The sequence below is a fragment of the Cynoglossus semilaevis genome, chromosome 11, assembly GCF_000523025.1.
Source record: "Cynoglossus semilaevis isolate Cse_v1.0 chromosome 11, Cse_v1.0, whole genome shotgun sequence".
NCBI lineage: Eukaryota > Metazoa > Chordata > Actinopteri > Pleuronectiformes > Cynoglossidae > Cynoglossus > Cynoglossus semilaevis.
Genome location: NC_024317.1, coordinates 2,253,873 through 2,270,722, shown reverse-complemented (window position 1 = coordinate 2,270,722; position 16,850 = coordinate 2,253,873). Strand labels below are relative to the sequence as shown.

General features: G+C 43.3%; 1 protein-coding gene and 1 long non-coding RNA gene across 3 annotated transcripts in view; one reads left to right on the top strand and one right to left on the bottom strand.

Moving 5' to 3' along the window:
- The window catches only part of LOC103385805 (uncharacterized), a 60,030-nt gene extending 48,633 nt beyond the window's left edge, over positions 1–11,397 (top strand). Inside the window, exon 3 of the long non-coding RNA XR_522269.3 lies at positions 10,556–11,397. This is a non-coding gene — a long non-coding RNA (uncharacterized LOC103385805). The remainder of the gene's footprint in view (positions 1–10,555) is intronic.
- bsnb (bassoon (presynaptic cytomatrix protein) b) overlaps positions 1–16,850 on the bottom strand; it is a 54,858-nt gene that overhangs the window by 10,388 nt on the left and 27,620 nt on the right. Inside the window, exons 4-5 of one of the 2 annotated variants that reach the window (XM_017036466.2) lie at positions 6,168–6,968; positions 38–4,953 (exon numbers count right to left, since the gene is read on the bottom strand). In XM_017036466.2, the coding sequence (XP_016891955.1) occupies positions 38–4,953; positions 6,168–6,968 (5,717 nt within the window). The remainder of the gene's footprint in view (positions 1–37; positions 4,954–6,167; positions 6,969–16,850) is intronic. The other variant, XM_025060362.1, reaches the window with a different exon arrangement.

Here is a 16,850-nt window from a genome sequence, read left to right as displayed (position 1 = left end):
TCCCCCGCCCCCTCCTGCGCCCGCCGCTCCCCCCGCCTCGGCTGCTGCTGCGGCAGCTACCGTCTCAACTGCTGCCGTCTTTTGACGTTTCTGTTCCTCTAGCTGTTGCTGTAGCTGATGCTGCAGAGACTGAATTTGTTCAAGCTGCATTCGCTGCTGAGCCAGTTGTTCTCTTTGCATTATTAGCTGTGTCTCCCTCTCTGCTTGCTGCTGCTGTAGGACCTGCTGTTTTATTGTTTGCAACTCTTGAATCTCACGCTGAACAAGTAATTGTTCTTTTTCTCTGTGTCGCTGGAGTTCCATGCGGTCTCTTTCCAGTTCCTCTTGAAGTCGCAACTGCCGTAGTTTTTCCAGTTCAACCCTCTCTCGCTCTAGCTGTAGCATATGCTCTTGTTGCTGACTTAGTCTCTCGTCCTCCTTAACCTTTTGTCCATCCATGGGCGGGGAGACCTTTGACACTTGGGAAAGGGGCGTGCTTTGAGGAATCCCGTGTGATTGGCCCTGTGTTTGAATTTGAGTTTGTGTTTGAGTCAAAGACAAAGGTTCAGTTTGAGCGGGTTGTAAGTGTTGTGATTGCATTTGAGCCTGCATTTGCTCGTTAGCCGAAGGCTGGCTTTGAGCACGAGAAGGAACAGACTGAGCTCTATCTGTCTGCTGATCCGCTGTGATTTGCATTCCAGATGATGGCAGGTTTTGTACACTCGAGTGTGCTGGAGGGTGAGCTAGCGGAATGGTTGCTGCTGGTGTTGTTAAAGGCTTTCCAAGGTACATAGGACTGTCCTGGTGTGAGCTGCTACTTACACTGTCACTTCCTGATTGTAAAGGTGAAGTAGAATACTGGGCTGAAGGCGGGTATGAATATGGTTCCTGTGTGGACAGTGGCATCCTTGGTGTTACTTGAGGCAACCTGGTAAGACTCGCTAGTGGTACAGCTGTTACACCTGTCGGGTATGATCTGTATATTCCTTTTGGCATAGGGCGGATAACAGAGGCAGGCTGAGTAGTAATTGGCAAGGTTGAAGCAATTGGAGTGTTAATTGTGGAGTAAATCATGCCGTCACCACCTCTCATAGCAGCAGGGTACAATGCACGTATACCTACTTGTCTGGCGTTTATTATATTAGTCAGGGTTTGCCCATTTGCAATCGGTCTTCCATCTGTGCCGTACAACAGGTTGGCTCTTACTGAAGCTAAGTTTGGTGGAAAATTTAGCCTCCCTAAAGATCCACCTCGTCCAGCTGCATATGCTGCCAGTTCAGGGTTTGTTCCATAGCGGGTTCCAAAGTGGTCCACCGTGTTCAGAGCTGCACACATGCGACTGATCTCCCTGGCAGTGGTTGCACTGTAATTTGCCAGATTGCCATCATGTGATCCTGTCTGATCATGGGAAGTCAAGGTATAGTCAGAATCTATATTTGACATTGAACCATATCTGCGAAGTGGTAATGGAGAGCCAGACAAATCCCCTTGATGACGGAGGTCTGTATAAGATCCATATTGTGCTCCCATGCCAAGATATGCACTATCCAAAGTTGGATTCATGCCACTAAAATCTACTGCGAGACTCCCTTGGACACTGTAAGGGAACTGACCAGTTTCTGTCAATGAAGGGAGATTGTTTTCAGACATCGAGCCTTGAATTTTTCCTAAGGGAACAGTTGGCGGTTGATGAGGTTTATCCCCTGCAACTTCCTGTGAAGCGTGAGGTGGGTGTTCTTTTTGTTGGCTGGTACTGTAATTAAGTGGATGGGGTGAATGACCTGCCTGTGAGGTTTCAGTGATAGGATCTTTATCTGAGGATCCAGAAACAGGCTTCTGAGTAAATGACTTTGAACAAGTACCAGCAAAGGGCAGTTTGTAAACAACATCACAACAGGCAACCTGGTTTTCGGGTTTTATTTGCCCTGTAAGATCCAAGACCTGAGGAGGTAGAGGTTGTTCCTCTTGTTTCAGTAACTGAGTAACTGTCCCCCCCTTTAATGTGTTACTCTCATCAAGTTGCACCATCATACCATGAGGTTTACCTGTGGACAAGTTCACTGCTGCCGGCTTGTTTTTTAGTTCTATAGCAGCTCCTCCGTAAATGTCGTTGGAAATATTAGAAGCAGGAGCCCAAGACCCCGATGAGGGAGCCTGCGAGGATACTCCGGGTATGGCAGTTGCAGTTGCAGTTACTGCGAAGGATGTACTGCTTGTCTGGCTGACGACAAGGTCCTTTTTTATTAGCAGTGGCGATACCTGATTAGCTAAATTATAACGAGCAAATGATGACTGCTGCTGGTGTTGCTGCAGCTGCTGCTCAAGGAGTTGTTGCTGTTGCAGTAGCTTCTGCTGCTGTAACTGCAGCTGCTGCTGCTGTATACCCAGGTTCTCCAGACAGGCATCAATTTGGGGAATAGATGGGTCATTGATATGAGCCTTATTTTGAGTTAAACAAACAGCTGCTCCAATACACTGCCCATAATCTACACGATTATTCAGTGGATCGCCATAAATTATGGGTTGCTTGGGAGGACCCACGCTGGTGGATCCTGCTACTGTGACACTAACTGTGGTTGGGGTAGATGCAGAAACATGGGGTTGCTCTTGGGCATTTAGGTTCATGGTAAGAGGTTGTACCAGTGTCTGTCGGCCAGATATGTGCTCGGCACCAAAAGAGTATCGTCTCGTGTCAGAGGCAACAGATGTTAGGTCCATTCCCTGGTCTGTCATTATGATTGGGGCAGCCCTCATTGGGGTTCTCAGATCAACCACAGTACAGTTGTGGCCCTGGCTCACAATGTTTGAATCTGAGGTTTTATACGGGGATATGTTTTCCATTGATCCTCGACTATGAGTAGTTGTGGTCACAGTACTAACACCAACGTTGACCTTTTCAACATAGACATGTTGTGATGAATGCATTTGCTGGGATGTTGGGGAGCCCGTCGATACAACCTGGGAGCCGTGCAACGTTTTACATCCAACCTGTGTTGGTGATGACAGCGGTGAGGTGGATGAATTTACCGTCTGTGGTTTAGTAGGACTATTTGTTTCAGAACTATGCGTTTTTACCATTGCATGTGAATCTTGAGAGGATTGCTGTCGTGCCAGACGTGGTGAACTTGTCCTTTGAGGAGCTGCTGTAGGACCACCAGGCAAGACTGGGAGCTGTCTGCCACCGCTGCCGGTGGGTCGCACAGTTGGCGTATGTGTTGGGCTTTGTCCTGGAGAAGTAGGAGGGGAAACGGGGGGACTGGAACCTTTGAAAAATGAAAAGACCTTGGTTGTGAGGGAGGAGGATCCAGGGTCCGGTGTTGCATGTGCTGTTTTCTGAGTGGTTTGTCGAGTGTCTTGAGGTTTTGTTGTGGCACCTCCAACAACACCTTCAATTTTTGCACTCTGTGTCATCATCCTGTTCTGTGTTTCCCTTGATAAATGCTGTGCTGCATGGATTCCTGGAACTCTTGGATCTGTTGCAGAAAAAGACATGGGTGCTGTAACCTGTGTTGGGCTTGTACCAGGTGAAACGCCAGTTCCAGTTCTTAGATGATGCCTACCATCAGCTGTTTGTCCTTGGTTTTGCATAAGCTGAGCTTTCTTCATCATCTCCTCATAGACCTCCTCTGCACTTTTTAGAGTTTTATCAGAGGGCGACACCGCTGACGCCTTATCTGTGGGCGAGTAAAGGGACGTAAAAGTTGGAAGGTTAAATTCATTCCCAGATTTGTAAAGCTTTCCACCAATTATTTCAAAGCCCTCAGCCTCAGAGTCCATCGAAGGCGAGTATTCCGAACATGACGATCTGTGAAGCTCTTCCATCTCTGCAGCCTGTCTCAGCTCTTCTGTTGGTGAAGCATCCTCAATGGGAGATAGATTACTGGGGGGAGTTTTAGATCGTTCCCGGCGTCTCTGGGCCCTTAGTTCCTCTTTGTCTCTTTTTGTTTTTCGGGCAGTACTTCGGATTCTCTGCTGTTCAAGGTCTCTCATTTGTTCCTGTTCTCGAAGTAACTCTTCCTCTTCTCTAAGCTCATCCTCCTCCGATGAGTCTTCTATAGTAGGGAGCAAAGGCCCGTGTGAACGATGTCGAGCCTTTCTTTGTTGTTTTGCTTCTTCGAGTCTCGCCCTTCGACTCGGACTGCTGTCGCTGTCATCCTCCATAGAGGATACAGATGTGGGGGATGTTCCAGAGGTGTAGCTAGGGGTGGTGGCAGGCAAGGTGGATGAGTACTCCCCTTTGGACCGCTCCTCAGGAGAACCGGTCAGACTCTCCATCTCGAGCTCTGGTTCTCGTAGGTCATGGTCAGTGTTAAGCTCCATATCTCGGTTATAGCTGTTAGAATTGTTTAGTTCAATCGTCTTAAAGCGTCTAAGTCCTCCAGCCATTACAACATTTTCATCTTCTGTACCTTCAGATACCTTGGTATCGTCCTCAAAACTATTGGAATGGTGAGCGAGGCGTCGTCTCTCCTTGTTTAAATCCCCGCTGGTTTTAGTGCCTTTCTTAGCCTTTTGGTTTGCATATTCCTCAACGTCCTCTTCATCGGCACTCATTTCCATAATTTGTTTCCTCATGTAGTCTTCATCCGTTACATCTTTATGCGACTTCTTCTGTCTTACTGGCAATGGTGACAGACCGCTCTCGCTGCTGTCTTCCACGTAATCGTGGCGAAGTTTGCAGCTGAGATCATCCTCTGATTCATCCCTCACAGCGTCATCGTCAGGACCATGTTCCCGCTCTTTTCCAACGGAGAGCGAGTGCGGCCTGTGTTTATGGTCACTGGTCTTTGACTCCAACAGAGGCTTCATTGAACTCTCTAGTTTGTTGATGGCTGAAGGCATCGCTGCACCTCCTTTGTTCAGCTTCATACCTTCCTCCCGAATCTGGCCTGTGATCTCCCCCATAGAGCTGGATATTCCATCTGATGAATATCCAGTGTCGCTTAAACTCTGTGTACTCGACTTATTGGAATCCTAGAGAAAGATAAAAACAGAAAGTATAAGTCAAAATCTTTTTGTTTTCTTAAAAGTCACATTTCTTGTTCAGTATTAACTCACGTCTTTGACAAGTTTTTATCAATAAACACAAACATCATCAGTTTAATGGTATTTTATCTTAGATATTTAAGGGATAAATTTGACACGTAAACACATGTACACACACACATATAGAATAGATGTTATTAATATTTTACAACATAATTACGCATTTATGAAAACATCAAAAATTGTAAAGTGTAATTAATTAGGATAAAATCAACCCAAACAACTCATTTGAAACATACTGTAGTTTTAGAAAGCAAGCAAATTAATCTTGTATTCATAATAACATTTGTTGTGTTGAAGGAGTCGTACTTTTCTGTAACCTCCACATATAAATGAGTTTTTAATAAATTAGATAATTAGTTCCCATTCCGACGTGAAAGCGTTTTGTAGTTTATAATTACTTTGTTACAGAATACATTTGGGTTGAGTTTGCCTCTAAATGTTCTGTACAGACAGATGAATAAATACAATGACGCACAACGTGAACTGAGCAGACAGTCGAGGTTACAAACATATACAGACGATGTCATTTGGTCACATGCTTGATTGCATTTCTGACGCATTCTCCATTGCATTCTTCGAACCACTGAAGAATAACGAACATGCTTAGAATGCTTCAAGTGTCATCACAAAGTCTCACATCGAAGAAAGCTTGCATCTGATAAGAAATGAAAAACAATGTTGGGAAATGGCAAAAGGAGAGGATGACCATGGTACTGATGATGATGAAGATGAAGATGAGGATCGTAATGATGATGATGATGATATTGAGCTCTCGGGGGTGAAGATATCGATTTAAAAAATGTACTCCTTTAGGTATAAAACCAAATGTTAACTTGTATTTACTCTATGAAGCTTTAAAAATAAACAAATGGAAAAAAAATGGAAATGGAATGATTAAATTACTATAAATGTAAAATGTAATAATAAAAATAGAAATATAAAAGTTTGGTAATAGAATGTTGGCATTTCAGAATTAAAAATAAATGAGTGTAATGATTGTGATTTTTGTAATTAACTTCATGACATTTTTGAGATATGGATGACGAATGGTTTCTAATTATTCGGATGGAGACAAAAATCTAATCAAAGAGGTGAATCAAGAGAAACAGATGAAGGCGGGACAGTTGCAGGTAGCTCACTTCGTGGTGTCTCGACGTCTTTGCGTCGTCAACTATCTTCGTGTCTTTGGGTGAAGTGGTCGTCTCCGACATTGCTTTCTTCTGTGAGCTCTTGGGGTCTTCTTTAAGAGCTTTAGATGAAACTTTGGTCTTCTCCTGGTTCTGAGGCTGTTTGCGGACCTGGTTGTTACCTGTGGGTTTAGACTGAATAGATGCTGTTTTTGATGGAGTGGTAGAGGCCTTGGCATGGTTACTCTGGCCTTTACCAGGAGCTGATGAAGCCTTTGTACCAGAGGAATGTGAGGAGCCCTTGCCCTGAGCAGAGGGCTGAGCAGAACCCTTGGCATGAGGTGGTCCTTTGGCCTGGTTCGGGACTTTTACTTGGTTAGAAGCCTGGCTAGGCCCTTTATTTTGAGCGTGTGACTGAGTAGGACCCTTCATTTGAGGACCGTTACTCTGAGCTGGGGGTTGTGTTGGACCCTTAGTTTGGGACGGTGTCTGATGTGTACCTTTGTGTTGGGGAACACTTTGGGGAGAAGTCTTGGTTGGAGGGGATTTTTTAACAAGATCCTTAGTTTGAGGGACAAGCCCTGCCTGTTTCACAGAAGAATTAGGGCCACTTACTTGGGGACCCGGTGTTTTCTGTTGTTGATGAGGACTTGAGGTCCTAGGCCCTGACACTTGAGTGGGCCCTTTCTGCTGGGCTGGTTGGTGATTGGCCCGTGGCGATCCCGTGGGCTGTGCAGCTGGCGGTGGAATATCCCCCAAGCTTCCTGACATGGCCCTCTGGGTCTGGCAGTTCAGACACAGCCATTCCTTTTTCTGGAAAAACAACAACAACCAGAAGAGTTTACAGTTAGCCATTCTGTAGTAAATCAATTAAATAAACACTTTTATTAATTATTAACAGAAGAGTTTACAGTTAGCCATTCTGTTGTAAATCAATTAAATAAACACTTTTGTTATTTAGTCTTTTATACGTTGCAAATAAGCGAAGCAATGTAGTTGTCGGGATGAAACTAGTAGTGTGCAACAACTAGTGTGTGTAGGTTCTCCAAAAAGAATGGCTAAGCCTTTTTTTTGGTCTCAGCTCAAGTGTATCTCAAATGGAAATATTTGAATTTTACCATATAGAACTTCCCTGTGAACAGTGTTTACACCTCAGAAAGACATAGTACAAAGTTCTTACATTACACTACCTTTGTCCCACCTACAGTATTTAAAGGCTGCAGGAACCTGATGCAGTAAATAAGGTATCGTATCGATTTTGATATTGACGGCGTGTTAACACTGACGCATAAATATTGATAGACGTATGAAGATTTAAGTATCAGTTGGACAAATAAATGAAATCAGTCTTACAGAGACTGAATATTTGATGACCTGCCCAAACAACATCTCTCATCTCCTCAGGATGACCTCAACACTGGCAACAACGTTAAAATCTCCCCAAACAGAGCAGCAGAGGAACAAGGCCGTGTTTCACAGGTGTTAGGGTTAAAAGGTGTGAATGTTCCTGCACAGATGAAACGTATGTTTGGGTGAAGTAACAGGGTGAATTCCTGACACTGTTGCTCACAACCTCTAAAGATACAAAGAAAATATAGAACATCAGTTCGAAGCAGACGATCGATGAAGCTGATCAACAGAAACGTTCAAACTGTTGTCGGAGGTTAAAGAGAGTAACGGCGCCACCTTGTTTGTGATGCAGCTCTTCATTTCTCTGATAATCAGTTCTGCCCTGGGCCTGACGACAGAGCGTGGCCCTGACACACGAACGCACCGAAACAAAGAACCTCATAAACACCTTTACTGCTGATTACCGTCTGCCCGGTCAATCACGTCTTTTTATTGTTGTCACACCTCGAAATGTATAAATGCAAGAGATAGAATTCAACGACATGCTCGGGTGAGAGCGGCTCGTAAATACAGACAACGCTGGTGTTAAATGACTGCAGCGCTGGAAATCTTTAACTCGTGGCTGTAAATAAAGAATGTTTGTTTTCCATCAACCGATGCAGCGTTAAAACACAATCAGTGGAGGCTGACACACAGTAATTGGCCTGAACGTCAGAGACCGTGTTCAGGCACAAACACAGTCGTCAGATAAGAAAAAGGTGAGAGTAGAGTAGAGCATGTCTGTTTTGTTTTTTACTTTATTGTGCCATGTCACTTTCACTTCAAAACTGTAACTGTTAGGTCACATAATTTGGGGAAAACCCAGGCGTTGAGTTATCGGGTTTCTTTATCGTGAGGAAAAACCGATATCGATTCTCACCAATATTATATAATTATGCTGATATCGGCCAATCAACATCTCTAATTTTTAATCAGGAAAACAAACACGAATAAACATTATCACCAGTAACGATTCAGGTCATTTTTAGTTGCATCTCAAGGTGCTGGTGGGGGCCGTGGTCGGGGGGGTCATTAATAACCAATCTCCGTATTTGCGTCTTCACAGCTGAATGTGTCCCTCTGCTGGTTAATTGCCAAAATCAACCTCCTGCTGCTGATTGAATTAAACCGTTTGTAGTCTGTAAACTCTGCGAAACCAAACATGAAAAAAAAAAAAGAAAAAGGTGAAATTACACCCCCTGTATCTTCCAATTAAAAAACAGAAGTGTCACTGATTAATTACAAAATAATTCATGCTGTACTGCATATATACAGGACCTTCACAGTAAATCATTTAGAGCTGGTCATGTGCAGCACAGCTCTTGGATCGTGCCATCGTCAGTAATCACTGCTCTAACCTGATTGACTGACGCGGTGGAAATATTCAAGTCAGTGTGGATGAAACTGCAGAACCCTGAGGAACCGTGTGGGCAGAGCGTATTTTCAGCACAGAAGTGGATAAAAATAAGAGCCTGCACTTTGCCCGTTGAGAGAGAAACCTCTCAGAGATTGAACGCTTCAACAAATCGAATATAATACAGCACACTTGAATTATTAAGACTGAATGAGACTTTAAAAAACCAAAAAACACAAAAGCCTAATTCCACAGGAATCTATTCTGGTCTCAGCTGTGATCAGGAAGTGCAGATTGAGCCAAACACTTCATTCCAAACAGACAGACTTGCTTTGTTTGCATAAGTGTTGTCCTAAGAAGTGGTTATATAAACGGACGCCTGGCGCTCTGCAGCACCATCTGTGTCGGTTCTTTCACATGAAAATGTGAAATGTCCGTACCAGGTGTCTTTGTGCTTGTGAGCAGGAAGAAAGATACCAGGTGTCTTTGTGCTTGTGAGCAGAAAGAAAGAAAGAAAAAAAAAACCAGGTGCAGTATCTGGTTCTGCTTCATCCAGTCACAGTCGAAGAGACAATCAGGAAACAGATCCTTCATCACGGTTCTCACTGAACTCAGGAAAGTTAATGACAAATCTGAAACACTCGAACACAACAACATCTCGCCGACTCTCATCAGAGAACAGTGTTGGGACCTGAATTAAAAATCCCACTCTGTTTACTGCCGTCCTCGGTTTGGAATGATCCGACGGAGGCAAAACTGCTCAAATGTAATGGAGCAGGAAGAGGAGTGGAGATAAAACCCAAGATGTTCTTGAAGCTGTAAAAAAAAAAAGAGAAAAAAAATGCTTTCCTCAGTCCCTGAAGTAAGGTCAGAGAAACGTGGACGTTACTTAAAGGCACACCGAGGGTGCGGGGGTGTTAGTTAATGATCCGTCACCCTAACACCCTCCTTCCCCCCCCGCTGCCCCTGGCAGAGTAAGAGGGTCGACACGCAGGACTCCAATAATTACAGAACAACACATTTGCAAAATCATTTTCCTGGAGTATTGATCGCAGTAACGGAGCACAGTCAGACTTCAGAAGTCAATTTTCTTATGATAAAAAGTCGCACTTCCTGCTGTGAAAACTGACCCCCGACAGATCGGAATGAAAAACCAATCTTTTTTTTCATGACATTCAATTTAAACAAAAACTGAAAAGTTTCTGTTCTTTCGACTTCAGCTAAAACATGACTGAGGTTTTTTTTAAAAAGAACCGTCAGAGTTCATCAAAGATGTCGCTGGTTCTAACACCGACCTCTGAACACTTCCTGTCATCAAATCTGAGGGAGGAAGTGACACGTGTGAATTTAAGATGTCAGACTTTACTGATGATGAAGATGATAAAAAAAGGCCAGATAGAAGTTAATTATAAAAGTGAATGTATTGCGTTAAACTGTTCTAGAGAGTTCTATTAGAACATCCAACATCAGAAACCTTTTGGCCTCAACAAGTCTTGTTTATTTTTTATTATTATTTTATTACAAGAAGATGAACTATAAGGGATGAGGCCAGAGATCCTGCCCCCTGTAGTCAGTCCAGGGGTACTGCTTGGCCCTGACAAATCACGCTGCTCCCCTCAGAGTCCTGATTGTAAATCATTCCGTTTCTCTTTCCCAGGTCGACAACAGCCACACAGACGCAAACTGCTGATGAGGTACAAAGGCTGTTTTTTCACTTCCTGCCCATGGAGGGAGCCAGAGAGTGCTACGTTTTCACAGAGGTATGGAGTTCTGTGGGAGGACACACGCCCACACAATAAGATGAATGCTCACAACATAAAAACAGCGCTGACAGAATCAGACTCAGGCAACTGCTAAAAGCTGCACTTGATGTGGGCTGCATGTTAATACCAGCCTTTTTAGACTCAGACTTTTGTTCCCTGCAGAATTAATGTTGACAGTACAAGCCCTCAGGCCTGTTTACACCTGATAGATACACACACACACACACACACACACACTGGTTTGTATGTTTTATGAGCACTTCACATACACAAGATGCATTCCCGGGCCCTTTACTCTAAGTCGGTGGTTCTCAAACTGTGGTACGCGTACAACGCTCTTGAGTGGTACACAGGGGAAAATTCATATTTTCACATTTACACTGTTTTCAATTGAATAAATCTGAAACCTACCATGTACAATTAATACAACATTTAAACATAAACATCTTTATAAGCATTTAAATTATTGAAAATGAATGAAATTAAATTTATAGACATTTTAAATGTCTAACCCAAATCCTTATCTTAACTCTAACCCCAACCCCTACTCATAACTCAATGTTACTCATTACTCAAAAATACTCCCTGTCTCAGTGGGGACCTGAAAATGTCCCCACAATAGCACTTTTTAAATAAATGTCCCCACAAGTTTGTTGTACCAGAATGGCACTCACACACAATAGCGTTTTTAAATAAATGTCCCCGCAAGTAAGTTACACCAGAAATACACACACACGCGCACATTAAGTAAGTTACACCAGAAATACACACACGCGCACGCAGTGCTGTAACATCCTGTGTGTAACCTACACGTCCTCAGTGCTGCCCTCTCACTGTCAATCAGCTCACAGCAGGACTCGGTGCCCTGCACAGTTTCTCTGCCAGGAGCCGAACCACAAGCTGTGAGTAGGAAATGTCAGCTGTCATTTAAAGCGCTCGCATCACCTCGGTACACTCATACTGGTATTTGATGTTCGACCGTAGGTGATCGTTACCTGGAAAGTGAGCGAGATGATTCCACTTCCTCTGAGATCCTATTTAAGAAAACACATGTTCGCAAAAAAAAAATGACTACAGTATTTGTGTCAAACTCAGGCTCGGGGGCCAAATATGGACCGCGGTGTAATTATATTTGGTCCATGAGACCAATGTGTACTTGAGTTGTTCCGTCAGTGTGTAGACCCATATACTTGTAGTATTTGTAGTATTAGCGGTGTATGTGCTGTGCTAAAGCACTTTTGTTGTTGTTGTTGTTGTTGTTGTTGTTGTTGTTGTTGTTGTTGGCCTGTGATTGGTTGTGGTTGTTCCAAATTCAACGCAAAACTAAAGTTTGTTTCAATATGAAAAAAATCCGTTCTAAAGTTTGTTTCAATATGAAAAAAATAATTTTTTTAAATTTTGGCTCGCTGTGAATTTGAGTTTGACGCCCCCTGGTGTACAGCTTTGTCCTGACAGAGTGAGAGTCTCTTCTTTCTAAGACAGTCTGAGATGAAAAGAGGTGTCAAAGACAGGAGGCTACGATAACGACACACACACAATGTCGTCGTCTCTCAGTGGGGATTATGAGAGTAAATGAATCCTAGTCCCTGATTGGCTGATAACATTCTGATCTGGCTTTTGTTTCAACACTGCCTCAGGCTCAGTCGACCACCATCATCTTCTAAATGTTATAATCACTGTTTCCCCTTTCCTGCGTCTACGTCCTATCAGGCCGCGCCACCGTTTCGTTTTTGTTTGTTTGTTTGTTTACGCTCTACAGCAAATGTCACCATAAGTGACCAAAGGAAAAATGAATAATAATAAAACATTTTACTAATCCCCCCGTGTCTACATCTTATGCAGATTCATGAGACACTTGGTTATGATTCATTTGTAGCAAATAAAGGTCATCGAAGCAGAGGGTGAGTGTGAATTATTAACTCAACAACACTGAGCTGTCGAAGAAAAAAAAAGAAAAAAAAAAGGGCCGAGTCTGAGGAGAAAAAAAAAACGTCAGCAGTAGAAGTTTTCAGGTTGTTTTTAAATTAAATTTGAATTAGCAAAATGATTAACAAATTAAATTAGCGTCCGTATATACAGGGTTTCATTAAAAAGCATTAAATTTAATATTCATTACAACAAAACATTTTACTGTTGATGAAAAAAATTTATATAAATGATTGATTCTTAATATATAAAAATTCAACATATGAACATATGAGATTCTGTTGTCGCTGCATTAAAACCTCCATCCAATAATAATAATAATAATAATAACAATAATAATAACAATAATAATTTCTGCAGCTCAGACTGAAGGAAGTCGTAGTGAAGTGAAGCGAGTCACATGTCACAGCATCAGACTGTGCTACGTCACACCACTGCTGTGACCGGTCAGTAAGAGTCAGCAGGTATATAGGTCAACCCCCATCCCCCCCCACTCCCCACCCCCAGGACTTCATCAATGGACATGTGTGGTCGGGCCTCAGGATTAGACAGAAAATAAAGGATCATCCACTGACAAGGCAACAGCAGAGTCCACTGAGGCATTACTGTAACGCCACGAGACACTGAGTTCCACACAGATATAACAGTAAGTTAGAGAAGGGCTGTTGAAAAAAATAAAAAATAAAAATATAACCTTATATTTCCAGCTCTGTATTTCTTAAACTTTTATTTCCCCTCAGATCTGGCAACACACAAAAGGAAAAGAAACAAGAAAATAGCAGCAGAGGGCAGTGTTCCTACTGATGATGTGTTTATAAAATCTGATTATTACGGTCCAAGAGTTACAGGAGTTTTTTTTTAAATGTCATTTTCAGGAACTGGGAAAACCTCATTTCAACATCATAACGTGTTCTGCACGACAGACCTCATAAAACAAACTGCTGTGACACAAAGAACGGCAGTTAGGAGAGGAATAAATGAACTCATCCTTTTACTGTTCGCAAAATCAATTACAACGAAACGTAGGATTCTCTGAAATAAATATGAGTCGGGTTTTTGACATTCTCCAGCTTTAATTTATTTTGAGGACACAGAAGATGAAGCTCGGTGTTCATTTCACAGCGGTTCACGACGCACACGAGTCAAAAAAGTGTGGACGAGAGAGGGTTTAAAGGTAGAAAATCAGGCCTGCAGGTGGCGCCAACAGAGCCAGTGACTCATCCCAAACCAGGATGTTGTACTAAGGCCAACGTCTTGAGGCACTGATCGCCTGCCGTAGTCGATAATCACAGCGGTGGTGACCCATAATTCTACATCAGGGATTATTTGCAGTTTGGACAATAAAATTAAAGGTGTAAACATATTATTGGACTTCAGGTCCTGCAGTTACCCCCCCCCCCTCCCCACAGCCCCTCTTCATCATTTTCTTTTATTGCCAAGTTACCTGGAGCATAATGTTACCATTAGCTTAATATATTGTGTTTTTCTGGCCTCGTTAACTTCCCTGGACTCTCCAGATTAAAAAAAAAAAAAACAAGAATCCTGCTGCCCATTACGAAGCCTTAAGTGAATAATGGTCCGGAGCAGAAGTCTGTTACTCTGAGCTCAACCCATAATGTTCATCTGAAAACCATTTATGGTGGAGCTACATTCCTGTCCGTTGTCAAAGAGCCTTTTACTGATGACGAACAACAACGTGAACTCCTGTCCAGACATTTTTTAAGAGACGCGTTCGAAGGAAACGTATTTCATTTCACTGCTGTTCGCTGGTGTCACGTTGATTTGACTCCTCCACCTGTTACCGTGAGGCACGAATGAATGCAGGAACTACAGAATCTTCTTCCTCTTCTTCTTTCGCTTCATCCCTCCAGGGGGCGCTACAGCAGATCACCTGCCTCTCTCTTCTTGAACTACAGTCATCTCATCATCCCTCAGCTCTGCTCACTTCATCCTGGACCACTGCCTCTAGACAATACATCATAGCAGATCTCACTACTGTCTTCAAACGACCAAAAGTATGTGATTCCTCCGGGAATCGAACCCAGGACTAGCCATGCTAACTGCTACACACCTTCCAACTTTAGCTATTCTTCTGTCGCGTATCACTCCAGACACTCGTCTCCACCCACTCCACCACCTTAAGGCCCCCGAGAACGAACAGCAGTTCTGTGGCTCTGACTGGTTTGAATGCTGCCCTCTGTTGGTGGGGCAGTGTCTACGGTGCCACTGTTTGACGGCTGCCGCCCCGAGAAAATCAGCAATGAGTTAAATTTGAAATCCAACTTTTATATCTATTTATTCTCCAACTACAGCGCCCCCTCTGTCTGAAAAATTCTTTTTTGGTTCCAGTGAAATACAACCAGATCTCGGCGTTCGCAGACTCAGAGCGTGACCCTCCCCCCCCCTCTCTCTCTTTCGTAATGCCAGCATTAGGGAGTAGTACTACGCCTGAGGTGCTGCGGGGCCGAGCGCGCTGTAGCACAGGGTGAAGTGATGTGTAGAGACAGGAGGGACCAGTAACAGCGAGGGCCTCTGCGGCGCACCTCTGTGGCTCTGACGCAGCACTGCACTACATCGCTCAGGCTTGTTAGCGTAGCACACCAGGCCTTGAAGATAATGAGTTCTGAAGAGGTGATTAAGTCAGTGATGAGTTCTATTCAGGCTTCGATGCCTATCTGTGCAAAAAAAAAAAGGATTTGATCGAAGACTGCAGGGTTAATTTCACTTCCTCACGGTCACTCTGTTCCTCAGACGGTCATTTGTGAAGGAACCGACTCAGCTGTCGCTGCGACCTTAAACTGACTCAGGTTAATGCCCTGGTTCTTTATCTGTATGTTTTACTGACAGGAGGAGGCGCTCACTGGTTGTTGGGGAAACCGAGCTCTTTGGAGTCGACAGATCTGAGATGTAGAACTCAGACCACGGACCGTAGCTGGTTCATAAGTGGAGGTGGTGTCGACGTCCACTCCGTCTGTGCAGGACATGAGTCTGAGTCAAAATTATAAGAATTTCTCAGACCATTTCTGTGGCCGTTAAGTCTCATTTTTACTGCCATTTCATATATATAATGATACAGGTTTTATGATTGACAGCCGTGACATCCAATAGGAGTCTGAGACATCACTTTTTTATGGAGATTTTAAAATAGATCGATTTTATAGATGTTTATTTTTTTCTCTCAAAAAGACTTGATTTAAAAATGAGAATGTTACATTTTACTGCGTGGATTAAAAATGGAAGAAAATATTCTGAATTGATGACTGACCTCGACACTGAGCGAACGAGTGAGTGAGTGAGTGAGTGAGTGAGCGAGTGAGTGAGTGAGGGGCATATAAGCCTCCAAACCAGCGAGCCATCTGTGCTGGACTCCACATAATCTCGTCCTCGTCGTCTTCTCTTCTCTTCCTGTCGTTGTTTTTTTCAGACTGAGCTGCTGCAGAAACCAGAGGTCGATGTTTGTCATGTGGCCGCATCGATTTCACCAGCGCTGAGTCGTTAGCTGTTATTTATGACTCACACTGATTCAAACAACTGAATGACATAATGGGTTCTATTCACTGGAGTGTCAGGGTTAAGCTCTCCACTCCACACCAGACTGTGTCAACATGGATCAGAACCACTTGAACCTCCGTCCCCTCATCCCCCCCCCCTCTGTCCGCCCCCCCCACAGACACGGACAGAAAACACACACACATTCATTTAGTCGTCCTTTACAAACACTCTTATCTTCAGACGCCTGATAAACGCTCAGCGTGCTGTCGCAGCTAACCCCGCGTTAACGCCAACTGAATCACGAGGGCTAACTAGCCGCGTCCAAATGTCAACGGTGAGTAATTCTACCGGTCGTAATTACCGTTGAGTCAATGTGTCAAAATCAAGCAGTCGGTGGCAGCAGAGAGAGCAGTGAACGTGGCCCCTTAAGGCTAACGCTAACGCTAACACGTGTTGATTCTTCCTTAATATCACGCAGAAAAAAAATGTCAGGGATTTAACGTACGGTATGACGGTCATTAAAATAATGAATTAATAATAATAAAAATAATATTATTATCAATAATAATAATAATTAACTAAATAATAATTGTCTGCCCTAATGATTTATTTATTTATGACATCACCCTTTAGTGAACCAAAAAATAAACAACTGCATCATCTAAAATATATCCTTTGGAACCAGTAGGTGGCAGTAATACAGTTTCTGGTGTTTTGTAATGCAATTTCAGTTTCAGTAGTTTGTAGTTTAAACACTTTCCTGTTTACTTG